We start from the raw sequence: 13,960 nt of genomic DNA, 5'->3' as shown, positions 1-13,960 counted from the left end.
ATGCTGTTGCGCAAAAGCACATGGCAATGTAGACGCTTTCTTGTGGAAGAGTTTTTGCACAAGAACGCTTCCACAAAAGAGTTCTTGCGCAAGTAGCTGCCAGTGTAGATGTAGCCAGAGTGTGGAAGGTGATCAGTAAGAATGGATGCAGAGCTTTTACAAGAGTGTCATTAGTTTTTGCATCCACCCATTTATATCACACCACTGTTGGGGAGCTGTTGGCTTGCTGTGAAGTTTCCCAATGAGATTGGAAAAAAAAAAACAAGAGCAACAGAAAAATAAACCGTAGCTGAAATGGTGGCAAAATGAATACAGTACGTGTACAACTTACCCCTCTAACTGAAGTTTGAAGGATAATGCTGCACCAAACAACATGAAGGATCTGAATTTCGATAGTGCATCCTTGCCAAGTGCTAATAGTGTGCCCAGAGATTAGTGTTAAAAGTTCTGTTGTTGAATCAGAGAGCTATGCAGCTAACAAAAACTCTGGAAGAAACACACTATCACCACTTTTAGCCATCCAGTTCACATCTGCCAATAGTTCAATACCATTAGTAGGAGGAATTTACATAAGAACATAAGAACAGCCGTACTGGGTCAGACCAAAGGTCCATCTAGCCCAGTATCCTGTCTACCGACAGTGGCCAGCACCAGGTGCCCCAGAGAGGGTGGACCGAAGACAATGATCAAGCGATTTGTCTCCTGCCATCCCCTCTCCAGCCTCTGACAAACAGAGGTCAAGGACACTATTTTATCCCCTGGCTAATAGCCTTTTATGGACCTAACCTCCATGAAATTATCTAGCTTCTCTTTAAACTCTATTATAGTCCTAGCCTTCACAGCCTCCTCTGGCAAGGAGTTCCACAGGTTGACTACACGCTGTGTGAAGAAGAACTTTCTTTTATTAGTTTTAAACCTGCTCCCCATTAATTTCATTTGGTGTCCTCTAGTTCTTCTATTTAGGGAACTAATAAATAACTTTTCTTTATCGGCCCTCTCCACACCACTCATGATTTTATATACCTCTATCATATATCCCCCCTCAGTCTCCTTTTTTCTAAACTGAAAAGTCCCAGTCGCTTTAACCTCTCCTCATATGGGACCTGTTCCAAACCCCTAATCATTTTAGTTGCCCTTTTCTGAACCCTTTCCAAGGCCAAAATATCTTTTTTGGGGTGAGGAGACCACATCTGTACACAGTATTCAAGATGTGGGCGTACCATAGTTTTATACAAGGGCAGTAAGATATTCTGGGTCTTATTTTCTATCCCTTTCCTAATAATTCCTAGCATCCTATTTGTCTTTTTGAGCAAATTTGAGCCCAAGTTAAGGACAAATACTTCTGGTACTAATGCAATCTGTAAATTGTTAATGCAAGGTGATCAGAGACTAAATATAGCCATTAGTTACAATGGGACACATTTTTTCTCTTAGTTACTGTCCTGCAGCCACCACTGAAATCACAGAAGGCAGATGGCTTATAACGATACGATGAGCAGTCAGCACAGAGAAAGATGAAGCCAAAGGAAAATAACACCAGAAATACCCAAAACTCAGGTCAAAGAATTGAACAAAATATTAAAGCAAACTGAATTTTTCATTAGGCATTTTTATTGAATGCCTAATGAAATCCCCTGCTGAACCCCCCCCCCCTCCAATTTAAAGCCCCTCGATGCACCCAAAACAATTTAGAAACATACATATTAATAGGACCTTTAAAATAAAGAACTAAACTCTTTATTGATAACCATAATTGAGCTTTTTATTTTCAGTACCTATACTATCCTGTCTTCTCCTAGTAAAAAAATAAACTTCATCTCCTAGTTCATGGCATACTGAGAATTACTGAGAGTGTTTGCAGGAGAACTAATTATGTGATAGATGATCATTAAATTGTTGCAAATATTGCACAGCAGGTAACAGAATACACAGTTTTACAGCAAGGATGTTTCATCCCTTTATTCTATAAATACTAGCAGGTGATAATCATGTACCATGATTCTAATTCCATCCATTTTCCTGTGTTAGTCACTGATGGACTATAGCTGCATTTCTGGTAGCACTTGAAATATTTGGGAGCTATCTGGGTTATGTGACAGATTTGTTTACTTGCGCAAATGGCACCAGATGCCATTCTTCACTGAGCTATGCCATTTTGCTTTAAATATATTAAGGTAGATAAAACTATTAGAATTCATTATTCTTACTGGTAACTGGAATGTGGTCCTCCTTGTCATCATTTTTGCCCCATCCAGAGTGTAATGGATCTTGTAGTGAATCTTCATCAGCTGATTCATTTTCTTGTGAATCCTCATCTGTTGCAATGATGTGAGACTTCTTGTAAATTTTTCATTTGCTGACCCACCACCATCACCACTCAAATAATTGTCATCCCTATTTCTTCTTGTCTTTATAATAGGCTGTGATTTTTAGAGATTTGTTCAGTGAAGAAGAAAGAATGTGGACAGAGGTGCCCCTCTTTGTGGAAGAAAATCTGTTATTTATTATTATCATTATTATTTATCTTATTTATAGCATTGGTTTCTGAGCAGCTACAAATGTGTCAAAACTCATAAAATAGTAAGAGATGTGCTCCTTTCCCTTCTAATATGACACCAAAAGTGAAAATCATCTGGTTTTCAGGTTCTTATGACATCTGCTGATAACATGTTTCTATTTAGCAGGCATGAGATTTCTGAAATCTTTACCTATCTATAAGGGATCAAGGAGCCATTAAGGCAAATAACCTTTGGCTGTGTCTACACTGGGCCACTTATTCCGGAAAATCAGCCACTTTTCCGGAATAAGCTGTGAGCTGTCTACACTGGCCCTTGAATTTCCGGAAAAGCAACAATGCTCTACTATCAGACTCTATTCCGGAAAAACTATTCTGCTCCCGCTCGGGCATAAGTCCTTATTCCGGAACACTGTTCCGGATAAGGGCCAGTGTAGACAGCCCAGTAGTCTTTTTCGGAAAAGCGCGTCTACATTGGCCACAGACGCTTTTCCGGAAAAAGGGCTTTTCCGGAAAATCAGCCTGCCAATGTAGACACTCCTTTTCCGGAAAAACTGAAAACAGAATAGTATTCCGTTTTAAGCATTTCCGGAAATACATGCCAGTGTAGACACAGCCTTTGTGTTCTGCTAACCATGGGGGTCAAAATAGAAAGAAGAATACAATTGGGGTTAACAGAACACACAAAATTTGCAGCGTTTCTGGGAGTGACCATTACATGCCATGTAGAGATATCTAAATCAGGAGCACAGGAATAGCAGTGGGCATATGCCTCATGATGAAGGGGCTACTCAAGTGTTCTCATGGTGGCAGTGTCACTTCACTCTTTCCCAGTGTGGACTTGTGTTCTTCAGACACAGTCCTGCTCTAACGCTTATTATTCTCTCTTGTGCAGCATTAAGAAGGCAGTCCAATGGCAACCAGACATCAATGGGCATTGTCAAGTGGATTATTACTTAATTTATCAGATGATTTTAATCAAACTCCAGTAGTTAAAAAGAAACATTATTTACCATCAAATGGCATGGTTGTAAGATGTTCCTTCAGTCCTGTAGTCGACCACCACCAACTGTCCGGGGATGGATTCCCCACGCGTTGGGTGGAAGTTTCCTCATGTGCTCCATGATGTGGGTTTACAGCTGTTAGGATAATGGTTCAATCGTTTGTAATTTTTTACTGGCTCAGCCACCTCCCAAATATATTGAGCTTCTATTCTTCTGTCTTCTATACCCAGTCTCTCTCTTTTACAAATATATAGATAGCAAGGAGCAGAGTCAAGTGGGAACTTTGGTTGGTTGACTGGTTAATGGATTTCCTAATCCACTTCTTCCACATCATCTTGATATTGGAAGGTGTGTTCTTGCTACAGAGTACCACAATCTTCAGGGGCAAAGCAGCAACAATATTGGCAGAAACAACAACTTGCACCTTTAATTCAGTTTTGACTGAAGCCAATGAATAGACAGAATTTTCTTATATTGATCCATATAACCATAGACAACAATCAATTTCCTTTTGTAATTGTATTCTTTTTGTTATATTAGATTATTAGGCAGTTAGCTCAGGACAGAGCAATTCAGGAACGTAGAAAGTGAAAATGCAATTTGATCTCATTACAGGGCTTTGTGATATAGGAAAATACATTATAAATATAGAACATCCTATGTTTCCTGTTAAAGGTGCAGTTGTTGAACCACAAAGAGATAATGCTAGAAAAATCCAACTACAACCAACACCAAAACAATACTACAAAACTGAAATCAACAAACACCTTCACCTGAAAGTAGAATCGTGCCAATAATCAAATGAATGTGTTTGCATAATTGGCATCAATTCATGAGTGAAGGCCAGCACAAGAAAAGAGAAAAGAATGTTCAGAAAAAAGATAGATAGAATGACCTAAATTTTCAGAAGTATCTAGTGAGTTTGGGTTTCAACTTAGAAGGCTTAGCACTTTCTAAAATACAGGCTGCTTTAAGATATCTGAATCTTGCACCGAAAAATTGAGAAACCTCACTAGTCACTTTTGAAATTTAAGGCCAAAATGCTCAATCCCAGCAGCCCAGACTACTTACATGTCTACGCAATCAGCAGAGAACACCAAAGAAGTCCACACAGATTGGATGGGTGAAAGTGAAAGTAGAGTTGGCTTACTATGTGGAACAGAGCCCAAACATTCAACTGAGAGATATGAAGCAAAAGGAAATTCCGAACCTTAAGGAAAGAAAAACCCCAAAGGAAACTGAGTTTGTGTTAGAATTTTTTCCCTTCGTTTGACAGAAGCCACATATTCCCAAGATCTGTCTGTGTAGCAAGAACCTTGTCACACAAGGACAGTCCAACTATAATGGGACAATTAAAATAGATAACACATCTTAACAATGTTTAACTTTTCTTCCACCTGCTACTACCCACACAATGCTGTCTTCTCACAGTAAAAAGTATGCTAGCTTTCTGTCATTAATCTCATATGGAAATTTCAGAGAGGGAAAATAATTTTTGAGACAGCGGATCACATATAGTTCTTATGTTTTCTATAACATTAGTCAATGAAATTCTATTTAATCATGTTAACAATGGGTACCGTCAGCATCTATTCATCTCACACTATGAATTGATAAAAACAACATTTTCACAAGAGACTTAACTATTTCATTGTTCATCTTTAAAATATCCTAAAAGCAAAATTGGAAAGCACGAGACTTTTACAACTCTGTTTCAGCGAAGATAGATGCAGAGATCAGAAATGTAATGCAGACTCCTGCACAGAAGAGAAATGTTACAACACTAAAACTTGTTTTGAAGGCTGACAGCTAAATAAGCCACAAAAAAATAAATTTGTCCTGCTGTAACATTGTAGCACCAGAAATGCTGTTTGAGTAACACAGGACAGATTTCAAAGGTGTGTTCTTTTGCAGGGAGTCTACTCAGTAGTATAGTACATCTAATATCCCAGTTAGATAAAGCACTTAAATATGTTCTCAACTTTACCCATGTGGGTCATATGTTTCTGGTCAAGAAATCATTTAAGCATATACTGAACTTCAAGAGGGTGACTACTTCCACTGAAGCCCGCAGGTCTCAAGTACATATTAAAAGTTAAGCATGTGCATCAGTAATTCGCTGATTTGTGGCCTAAATTTGCAGTACAGCAAAGAAAAAAATATTTCATTATTCTTACTGGTACTTGGAGGATGCAGTTTCTTGTCACCACTGTGGTCTCCTCCAAGAGAAATTACTGCTACTAATGGATCCTGTGTTGAGTCATCATCTGCACCACCATCCTGTGAGCTGAGATCTGCTATAATGATGTTAAATGTACCATGAAGTTTTCATTTGCTGAGCCATCATCCACATAATTTTCAGATTTATTTTTTTCCTGTCTCTCATCGTAAAGAAATGTAGCAAAGTAGACAGTTTTTAATTTCTCATGCACAAAAGATCACTTTTTTCAGTCTGGCAAACCTCTCAGTAACATTAGGCTTATCATTAGTAGCTACAGTGTTCTGAATATAGATTGTTTTCCCCTCACACACAATTGGCCAAACAACCACAACAGCAGAAGGCAATGTGTTCTATAAGATATGGGATTATAGGAGTAAAAACTAATCAAGAGCATTTAAATGCTCCTCTAAACACAAGGTTAATTGATTAAATTTATCCAACAGAACCATTTGTTTCTGCAACTATGAATAAATGTTCCAATATACAAGTTAAAAGGATGTATATAGTGTTGTTTTTAGCAAGGCCTAAATCTCTTGAGTTATACTGGAGGTGACAGGACAAAAGAGTTTTATCTTGACTAACAAAGGATCCCACAAAGGCTTATGCCCTAATGAATTTGTTAGTTTCTAAGGTTATGTCTACACAGCAGGCTAAAGATGAATTAAGCTACGCAACTTCAGCTACATCAATTGCGTAGCTTAAGTCAAAATAGCTTAATTTGGCTTTTGGCACTATTTACACAGCAGGAAGTGAAAGGAAGAGCACTCTTCCTTCAACTTCCTTCACTCTGTGTAAAATGAGGGTTACAGGAAACAGAGTAAGAAGTCCTCCAGGTCACCATTATTTCAAAATAATGGCTTTGTTATTTCGGAATAACGAAATAATGCTGCTGTGTAGAAGTACCCTAAGGTGGCACGACACTCCTTTTTGTTTTTGCAGATGCAGACTAACCAGGCTACTCCTCTGAGACTTTTCAAAGGATCCCAGGAAAGTACAGTTTCAAGTACATTTAGTTTGGCATAAATGTTCTCTTCCTTCCAAATAATCTTCACAGTGAAAATCTTCATATAAAAATACATTAAATCCTTAACCTCGATGTGCATTTTTAAAAAGACTATTCCTGCTTCTTTGTTCATGCAGTGAATAAAATATTCACTGCCATCTAGAAACTAACTAAAAAAATCATCAAAGCACATCACAAACAATGAAGAGAACTTCTGAAGTCCAAATATAACTTTCATTTATACAGAATTCTGTCCTTTTAAGCTATGACCACTTTATAGCCAAGGTCATATCGTCCAGTATCAGCTGGCTAATATCACAGCCAAGGGGGAGGGGGAGGATGTTTTTTTCTCCATTCAAAACACAATTTAAGATTATGGCATCAGAAATACAAATTCATGGTGACTGGATATTCTTGTCAAGCGGCTATTTCTGTGCTGCTATTTATTTAGTGCTTATGTTGTTACAGATATACCGCTTACTGTTTTAAAATAAATGACTTTCTAAAGCCAATGTATTTATTATTGTGCACATTTTAAATCGTCTTATCACTGCAGTAGCTAGTTATCTAGTAGGTAAGTTTTCACTTGTGTTTTTCCATTAAGCTTTGCCCTTTGCATATGCTATATAATAGTAAACTAGATTAGGACCTCAAAAATCAATAGGTTAATTCTGATGAATACATAGTGAATACAAAAGACTGAGTTATTCCTACTGGAAACAGAAACAGGGAACACATAACAAGCCAAACCAAGCCAGTATCAGAAAGGCTGTTTGGCTGCCTCTTCATATCTATGCAGCATTTATACTTCCATGTTGCCTTCCACTCAGCTTTATCAACAAACCATAAGCAAAGCAGCTTATGTGAGATTATATAAATTCTTTACCATTGCTGTCAGTTATTGGGTGCTGTTCCTTGGAATTTAGAGACTGCCACCATGGGGTGGTGGTTTCAGGATATGTGTAATGGTAGTGATCCACAGCTGTTGGAGTAATAGTTAAATCAGTGTAGGACACTTTACTGCTGAGCCTTAACATATACATTATTGTAGCTCTCTACACTTGGTAAGTGTCTTTTACTAGTCTATATAGTAGAGAAACAAGAGAAAAATAGAGATGTCCCTCTGCTTTGTTCAGCTGAATCACTCATTTTCTCATCCATCCATTCACAGCATCCTGATATTAGGACATATGAAGTTTCTGGAATTTCTCCCAGTAATACAGCAGTAAGTAACCAGAACAAAGGAAGTCACCAAAAACTAGAATAGCAGATCAAATAGCAGCAACCTTTCTATTATTTGAGTATTCCTCTAAGTCATCTTTTGTTAATGCCATTAAAACTACATGGCTTTCAGCTCAATATAAGACACAGTAGCATGTCACTGTTCTAACAAAAAGATTAGTGCAAAGAAACCAGAGGCTACATAGTGCAAAGAGTGCTGGACATTAAACATCAGCTCAAAGACAGATGAAGTCACAAAGATTTCCACCATAAAACAGCAAGAAACCAGGAAAAAAATCCCAAAGTAAAACTTGTCAAACCAAATACTGCAGTCTCTATACAAGTGAGATGCCCCTGATTGTAAGATCTGGCCTTTAGTTCTTTTAGATAACCTTCTCCCTTTAACTGCTTCATGGGGTAGCCGAGTTAGTCTGTACAGAAAAAAACAACAAATGATCTGGTAACACTTTATAGACTAACAAAACGGCTGCGTCTAGACTGGTAAGTTTTTCGCAAAAGCAATTGCTTTTGCGCAAAAACTTGTCAGCTGTCTTCACTGGCTGCTTGATTTTGCACAAAAGCACTGGTGATCTACTGTCCGAAATCAGTGCTTCTTGCGCAAATGCTTTGACATTCCCGTTTGGGCAAAAGCCCTTTTCTGGAAATGTTTTTGCACAAGAGGGCCAGTGTAGACAGCTAAAAACTGTTTTGCGCAAAAAAGCCCCGATGGCAAAAATGGCGATCAGGGCTTCCTTGTGCAAAACCGCGTTTAGATTGGCCCGGACGCTTTTCCGCAAAAAGTGCTTTTGTGGAAAAGCGTCTGTGCCAATCTAGACGCTCTTTTCCACAAATGCTTTTAACGGAAAAACTTTTTTCCGTTTTGCTTGGGTGGTGGTTTCAGGATATGTGTAATGGTCGTGATCAACAGCTTTTGAGTAATAGTTAAATCATAGTTAAATCAGTGTAGGGCAATATGTAGATGGTATCATGAGCTTTCATGGGCACAGCCCACTTCTTCAGATGACCGGAGTTAAGATTTTAGGATATGCAGACCCAAAATATATAGTGCACATCCTAAACTCATAACTCCGGTCATCTGAAGAAGTGGGCTGTGCCCACGAAAGCTCATGATACCATCTATATGTTTTGTTAGTTTATAAAGTGCTACCAGATCATTTGTCAGTTTTTTCTTCTCGCTAAGTTATGTTGTCAGTAGGTATACCATTAAAATCAAACTCTGTATTTCAAAACACATTAAAAAAAACCAGTCTGAACAGTATCTTACTTTAAACTCACAGAATTTGTTATGCATTCTGTCCCATCCATAACATAAGGCAACAGTCTCAGCACTCTCACCTCTGTGACTGAGGCCAGAAAACAAAACCAGCTTCTCACCAAAACACTTGAGTGTTAGATGCTTATTACAGTGCTCACCTGCTATTGCCCCTGTCACAGCTAGAAATAGGTTCAACACTTATTGCCATGGTATCTCTCAGCAACACTCAGCAAAAGACATAGCATCTGAAAGCAGGAAGTGCCACTGATTTCAATGAAAACAACGAGGAGTCCTGTGGCACATTAGAGACTAAGGAGGGAGGGGAAGGTTAGGCATGAAATCTTATGCCTTAATAAATCTGTTAGTCCCTAAGGTGCCACAGGATTTCTCATTGTTTTTGCAGATTCTTTCTAACAAAGCTACCTCTGAAACTTTTCAGCATGCAAGGCACTGATTTCAGTGGAAAGCCTCACCTTTCTCACACATCATTATATTCCAGCTGAGATTTATACCACCAGGCTAATTGCATTACTCAGAAAATATGACACTAATAAAGATCAACAGCTTAAATAAATACCACCTGCATCTGTGTAAAAGCAGTACATTTAACCCTTTTCTAGATTAGTGCTCTCTCAGAAAGGGTGACAGTGTTTTACAGAAGAAAAATGGTTTTTTCAGTTCCACCTTTAAACAGTTACAAATGATGCACAATAGAGATGGAAACAGAAAGTTTGGAAAACCTATGTATTTCTGAACATAAGGGTTTTAAAGTGCCAGCCCAGAAAAAAAGCAGAAAAGTTTACTTAATTAACATAGGGGATTATAATTCAATATCCTTACAGGTGTCTGTGGGATGGTCTTCCCTAGCCTTATTGTATCTTCTTCAGGAAGAAAGCCATGATTTAGCTGGCTTTGTCTAAAATCTTCATCATCAGTAATAATCTGCTGTGAACCCTCATCTCCTATGATGATGTTAAACCTAATATGAACTTTCAGATAATGAGTCCAGACAAATGTATCTTCATTTCTTCATCTTTTTGAACAGATATTACACTTTTAGTAGAAGAAAGCTGAAGGGGTGTGGAAAGAAGAAATTGCAGAAAACCCATCTATTCAGAAGATGTGATTTTGTTGGAAATTATCCCTAAATAATGATCAAGGATTCACAACAACAGAAATTGCTGTATTCTACTAGCAAAGAAAGTCAAAATAACGCATCCTTGGATTTGAAATGTCTCTGAAATAGCATGATTATGATTTTCATTAGAAGAGATACTAATGACGTGTCATATGCATAGGATTATGAACATTTAATTGTCGGAGCAAAAAGGAGGAGAGATTATTTTGGAAGAAACAAATCCAAAACTAAAATATCTTCAATGAAGACAGAAAATGAAGAAAAGAAATCCCACAATACATGTAAGTACAAATTTTCCTCTCTCTTTGCTTCTGCAGGAAAAGTATGATAAATACCTTACTATAACATACAATTTTAAAATAATCACCTGTTCACTTATTCAAGTCATCCACTAATAAAATACTTCTTCTTTCAGCCAGAACAAGCTAGTAAAGAAAATTGCTTATGGTGCTGAGATATCACATTCATTTATGAGTGGTTCCCTGTTGAGTATTCCCTTTAATGGTGAACTCCAAATTCACCATATTATTCTGATGGGTGAAAGCATAAAAGTATAAATAAGCTTGGGTTGCTCATACTGGAGAGAGATGCTGAGGATCTATGTTAAGGAGTTACAAGTGTTGGCAACCACTCCAGATTTATCCACACAATACAGAATCATAGAATATATAAAGTAGTGTTGGAAGGGACTTCAAAAGGTCATGCAATCCATTCCTATGTGCTGAAGCAAGACTAAATATATCTATCCCATCGCTGACACATATTTGTCTAGCTTGTTCTAAAAAACTTCCAGTAACAGGGGATTCCATAAAGCATTAGTAATAAATTTAAAAAAAAACACAACTAGGATGAGAAAATCTGAATGATAACCATTTGCCATTTGCTCTGGGGCTCCGTTTTTGCTCAGGTTTGACAACAGGCAGTGGACGGAGTACATAAGGTAAAACGATTATAATGGATTACCATGGCCAGCAGTGGAGGGACGGTCTTCCTTGTGATCTGCAGAGTGCCGGCGGGAAGGAAAAAATCCAGGCATCTGATGGTCTTAAGTAGAGTTTCCATGAGGAGAGTCCTCATATGCCTCAATGGTGGTTGAATCAATCATTGAACATCTGATTTACTAACCTAGCACTTCCAATACTTTATTCACTTTTTCATCTTGCACAACAACTTGTCTTTTCCCTTTCTACATAGTAAAGAAAGACGATGACAACCAGTAGCACCTTCTAGTTTGTTCAGCAATTTTTTTTTCATCAATTCGGTCACTTCGTCCTGAGAGCAAGGAGGGGTGAGCACATCCCAGCACTAATGGGCAAAGCAGCTGCAACTACAGCAAAGGAAGGCGATGCAGCAAAAAGACTAGCAGCAATAACGGCAATCAAGTATCCAGAGTAGCACAACATATGAGAGCAGGATGAAGATATGAAGTAGGGTCCAATGCATTTCCAGTACCAGGAAAAAAACCAGTCTCTAGCCTAAGAGCTTTTTATTTATTGAGCCATCAAAGGTGTAATTTGTATCTATCATTTTTACAGTAAGCCTAGCTGTCCTGTTGGGACTTATTTAAATCAGGAGTGAGAAACTGTTACTAACTGGGATTGGAGGAAGAAATGTGATGAAGAACATATTCAGTGAGATGTTAAATGTGCAAAGCACCTCTCAAGAGCTTATCTACTGGAAGCAGAATATGGGAATAAATGGCCAATTCAGATAACATGAGAAAAGGCGATTAGCTGCCAGATCCTATCAATGCAGGGTATATCACATATGCTACAGTTTATCAGTGTTAGCATGTTACTCCATATGAAGGACATTAGCTATAGTTGTAATGTTTTACCATTGCTGGCAGAGGTGGGTCGCTCTTCCTTGGGACCTGTAGAGTGTCATGTCCAAGGAATAAATCCAAAAATCCACTGGTCTTGAGTTGAATTTTCTCCATGATAAGAATCTTCATCTGCTATGATGATGGGTGAGTGAATTATTTGCCACACAACCACCCCATTATTATTTTCAGCTTTTGCTCTTCTGACACTCAGAGCTTGTCTACGTGGGGGAGACTTGGGAAAATTAAGACAAATTAGTTAAAGGAGTAAATTTAAGGTGGATTAATTAAATTGCATTAAACTGCTGTGTGGGCACTCATTCAGAATTAATGAGTAATTTAAACTAAACCAAATTAAAGCCACTTTAATTCTGAATAGGAATATCCTCACAGGGATTAAATGCAATTTTACAAACCCACTCTAAATTCATTCCTTTAGTTACTTGGTTTAATCTTCCTGATTGTCCTTCTATGCTGAAGCCCATAGTCTTTGTCCTTCATTGGTAAATATTGTGGAGAAAGAGGAGGACAGCAGAGAAAAGCATAAGTATTCTTTACCATTATCATTGTTGTTTTCCTATCCATCCAAACACATCATTTTGGGATTAGAAAATGACAATTTGGTGGAGGGCATCCCAGTGATAACAAGGAAAGCAGAATCAGTTACATCAGAGGAAGCAGATGCATCAAAAGACCAAGTAACAGATTAAAATGGTCATTTCCTTCTTGCTGGAAAGACACTCTTGGGAGTGCACTGATAGTTATTTTTTCAACATATCAGAAGGGTTTCAGACTACAAATTATTACAGTTATTGGGAAGCTCCTTATCCATGTGTCTTTAAACTTTCTAGTTATGTGTGTCTTTCTTGTCTCACTTGCACAGGAATGTATGCTATCCGGGCTATAAATTCCTCAATACCTGTCTCAAAGGTGTCTGCTGGAAATGTCTCTAAGCTTCTCAAGGGAATAAACATATTCTCCTCCTGCTTACTCTAAGCAGTTTGACTGACTTGCTTATGGTTTCAATCCATAGTTCATTAATGATATTCATTGAATCTGCAGCGCTTGCATGAGCTGGTTGCAATGAGATGTGACCATTAATTTTCTCACTTGTGACATTCTCTCTACTTCACAAAATTACTTGGGTAAAGAGCATTCAGAACAATTTGGAATTGGGCTCAGTGTCTTTATATAGTATAGGATTCAGCACAATAAAATCTCATTGTCTGTAAAAAAAAAAAAGACAGAGCCCTGTTTTACATTAAAAGAGCCCATTGTTGTTACTTCTTGTTTTAATTCCCCATTGGTTGTTTCTTCTTGTTCTTCACTTCTTTTTGAACTGCAGACATGTTCTTAAAAATAGCCACAAGAAGCACCACTACTGCCACCACAGCTTTTCTACTGAAGTTTTGCCATTGATTTTAATTGAATAAGCTTTGGGCCTTTAATCATGTTAGTATTACCATGAATGTTAAAAGGAAATGAGCCAGGTGTTAAGCAAACTGCCAAAGCAAATTAAGATTTTAGAGTCAAATCCTGCATTCATTTCTCCAGAGAAAAATCTACCCGCGGACCTAAAAAAGTGAAAAACGATACCAGGACTCGGTCTCTCGTTATTTTAGATGTTTGTCCCCTGCCACATCCTAATCAAGTCTTATGATACCAATGAGCTGAGGACAGAAAAAAAACCTTTCTGCACACACATGTCCCAATCCAGCACAAGCAACTGTAATAAAACAACAACTATTCTCCAAATAGCC

At 37.9% G+C, this 13,960-nt stretch overlaps 1 protein-coding gene across 20 annotated transcripts in view; it reads right to left on the bottom strand.

The window, feature by feature from the left end:
• CD44 (CD44 molecule (IN blood group)) overlaps window positions 1–13,960 on the bottom strand; it is a 94,331-nt gene that overhangs the window by 28,482 nt on the left and 51,889 nt on the right. For 15 of the 20 annotated variants that reach the window (XM_025185320.2, XM_025185325.2, XM_075927473.1 and 12 more), the window contains 4 exons: window positions 7,630–7,725; window positions 5,697–5,816; window positions 3,529–3,654; window positions 2,208–2,315 (listed from right to left, as the gene is read on the bottom strand). In XM_025185320.2, the coding sequence (XP_025041105.2) occupies window positions 2,208–2,315; window positions 3,529–3,654; window positions 5,697–5,816; window positions 7,630–7,725 (450 nt within the window). The remainder of the gene's footprint in view (window positions 1–2,207; window positions 2,316–3,528; window positions 3,655–5,696; window positions 5,817–7,629; window positions 7,726–13,960) is intronic. The other 5 variants (XM_014574234.3, XM_014574238.3, XM_014574237.3 and 2 more) reach the window with 3 other exon arrangements.

The sequence above is a fragment of the Pelodiscus sinensis genome, chromosome 4 (assembly GCF_049634645.1).
Source record: "Pelodiscus sinensis isolate JC-2024 chromosome 4, ASM4963464v1, whole genome shotgun sequence".
NCBI classification, from domain to species: domain Eukaryota; kingdom Metazoa; phylum Chordata; order Testudines; family Trionychidae; genus Pelodiscus; species Pelodiscus sinensis.
Note: the sequence above shows the minus strand (reverse complement) of the source record. Positions and strands in the feature narration are given on the sequence as shown.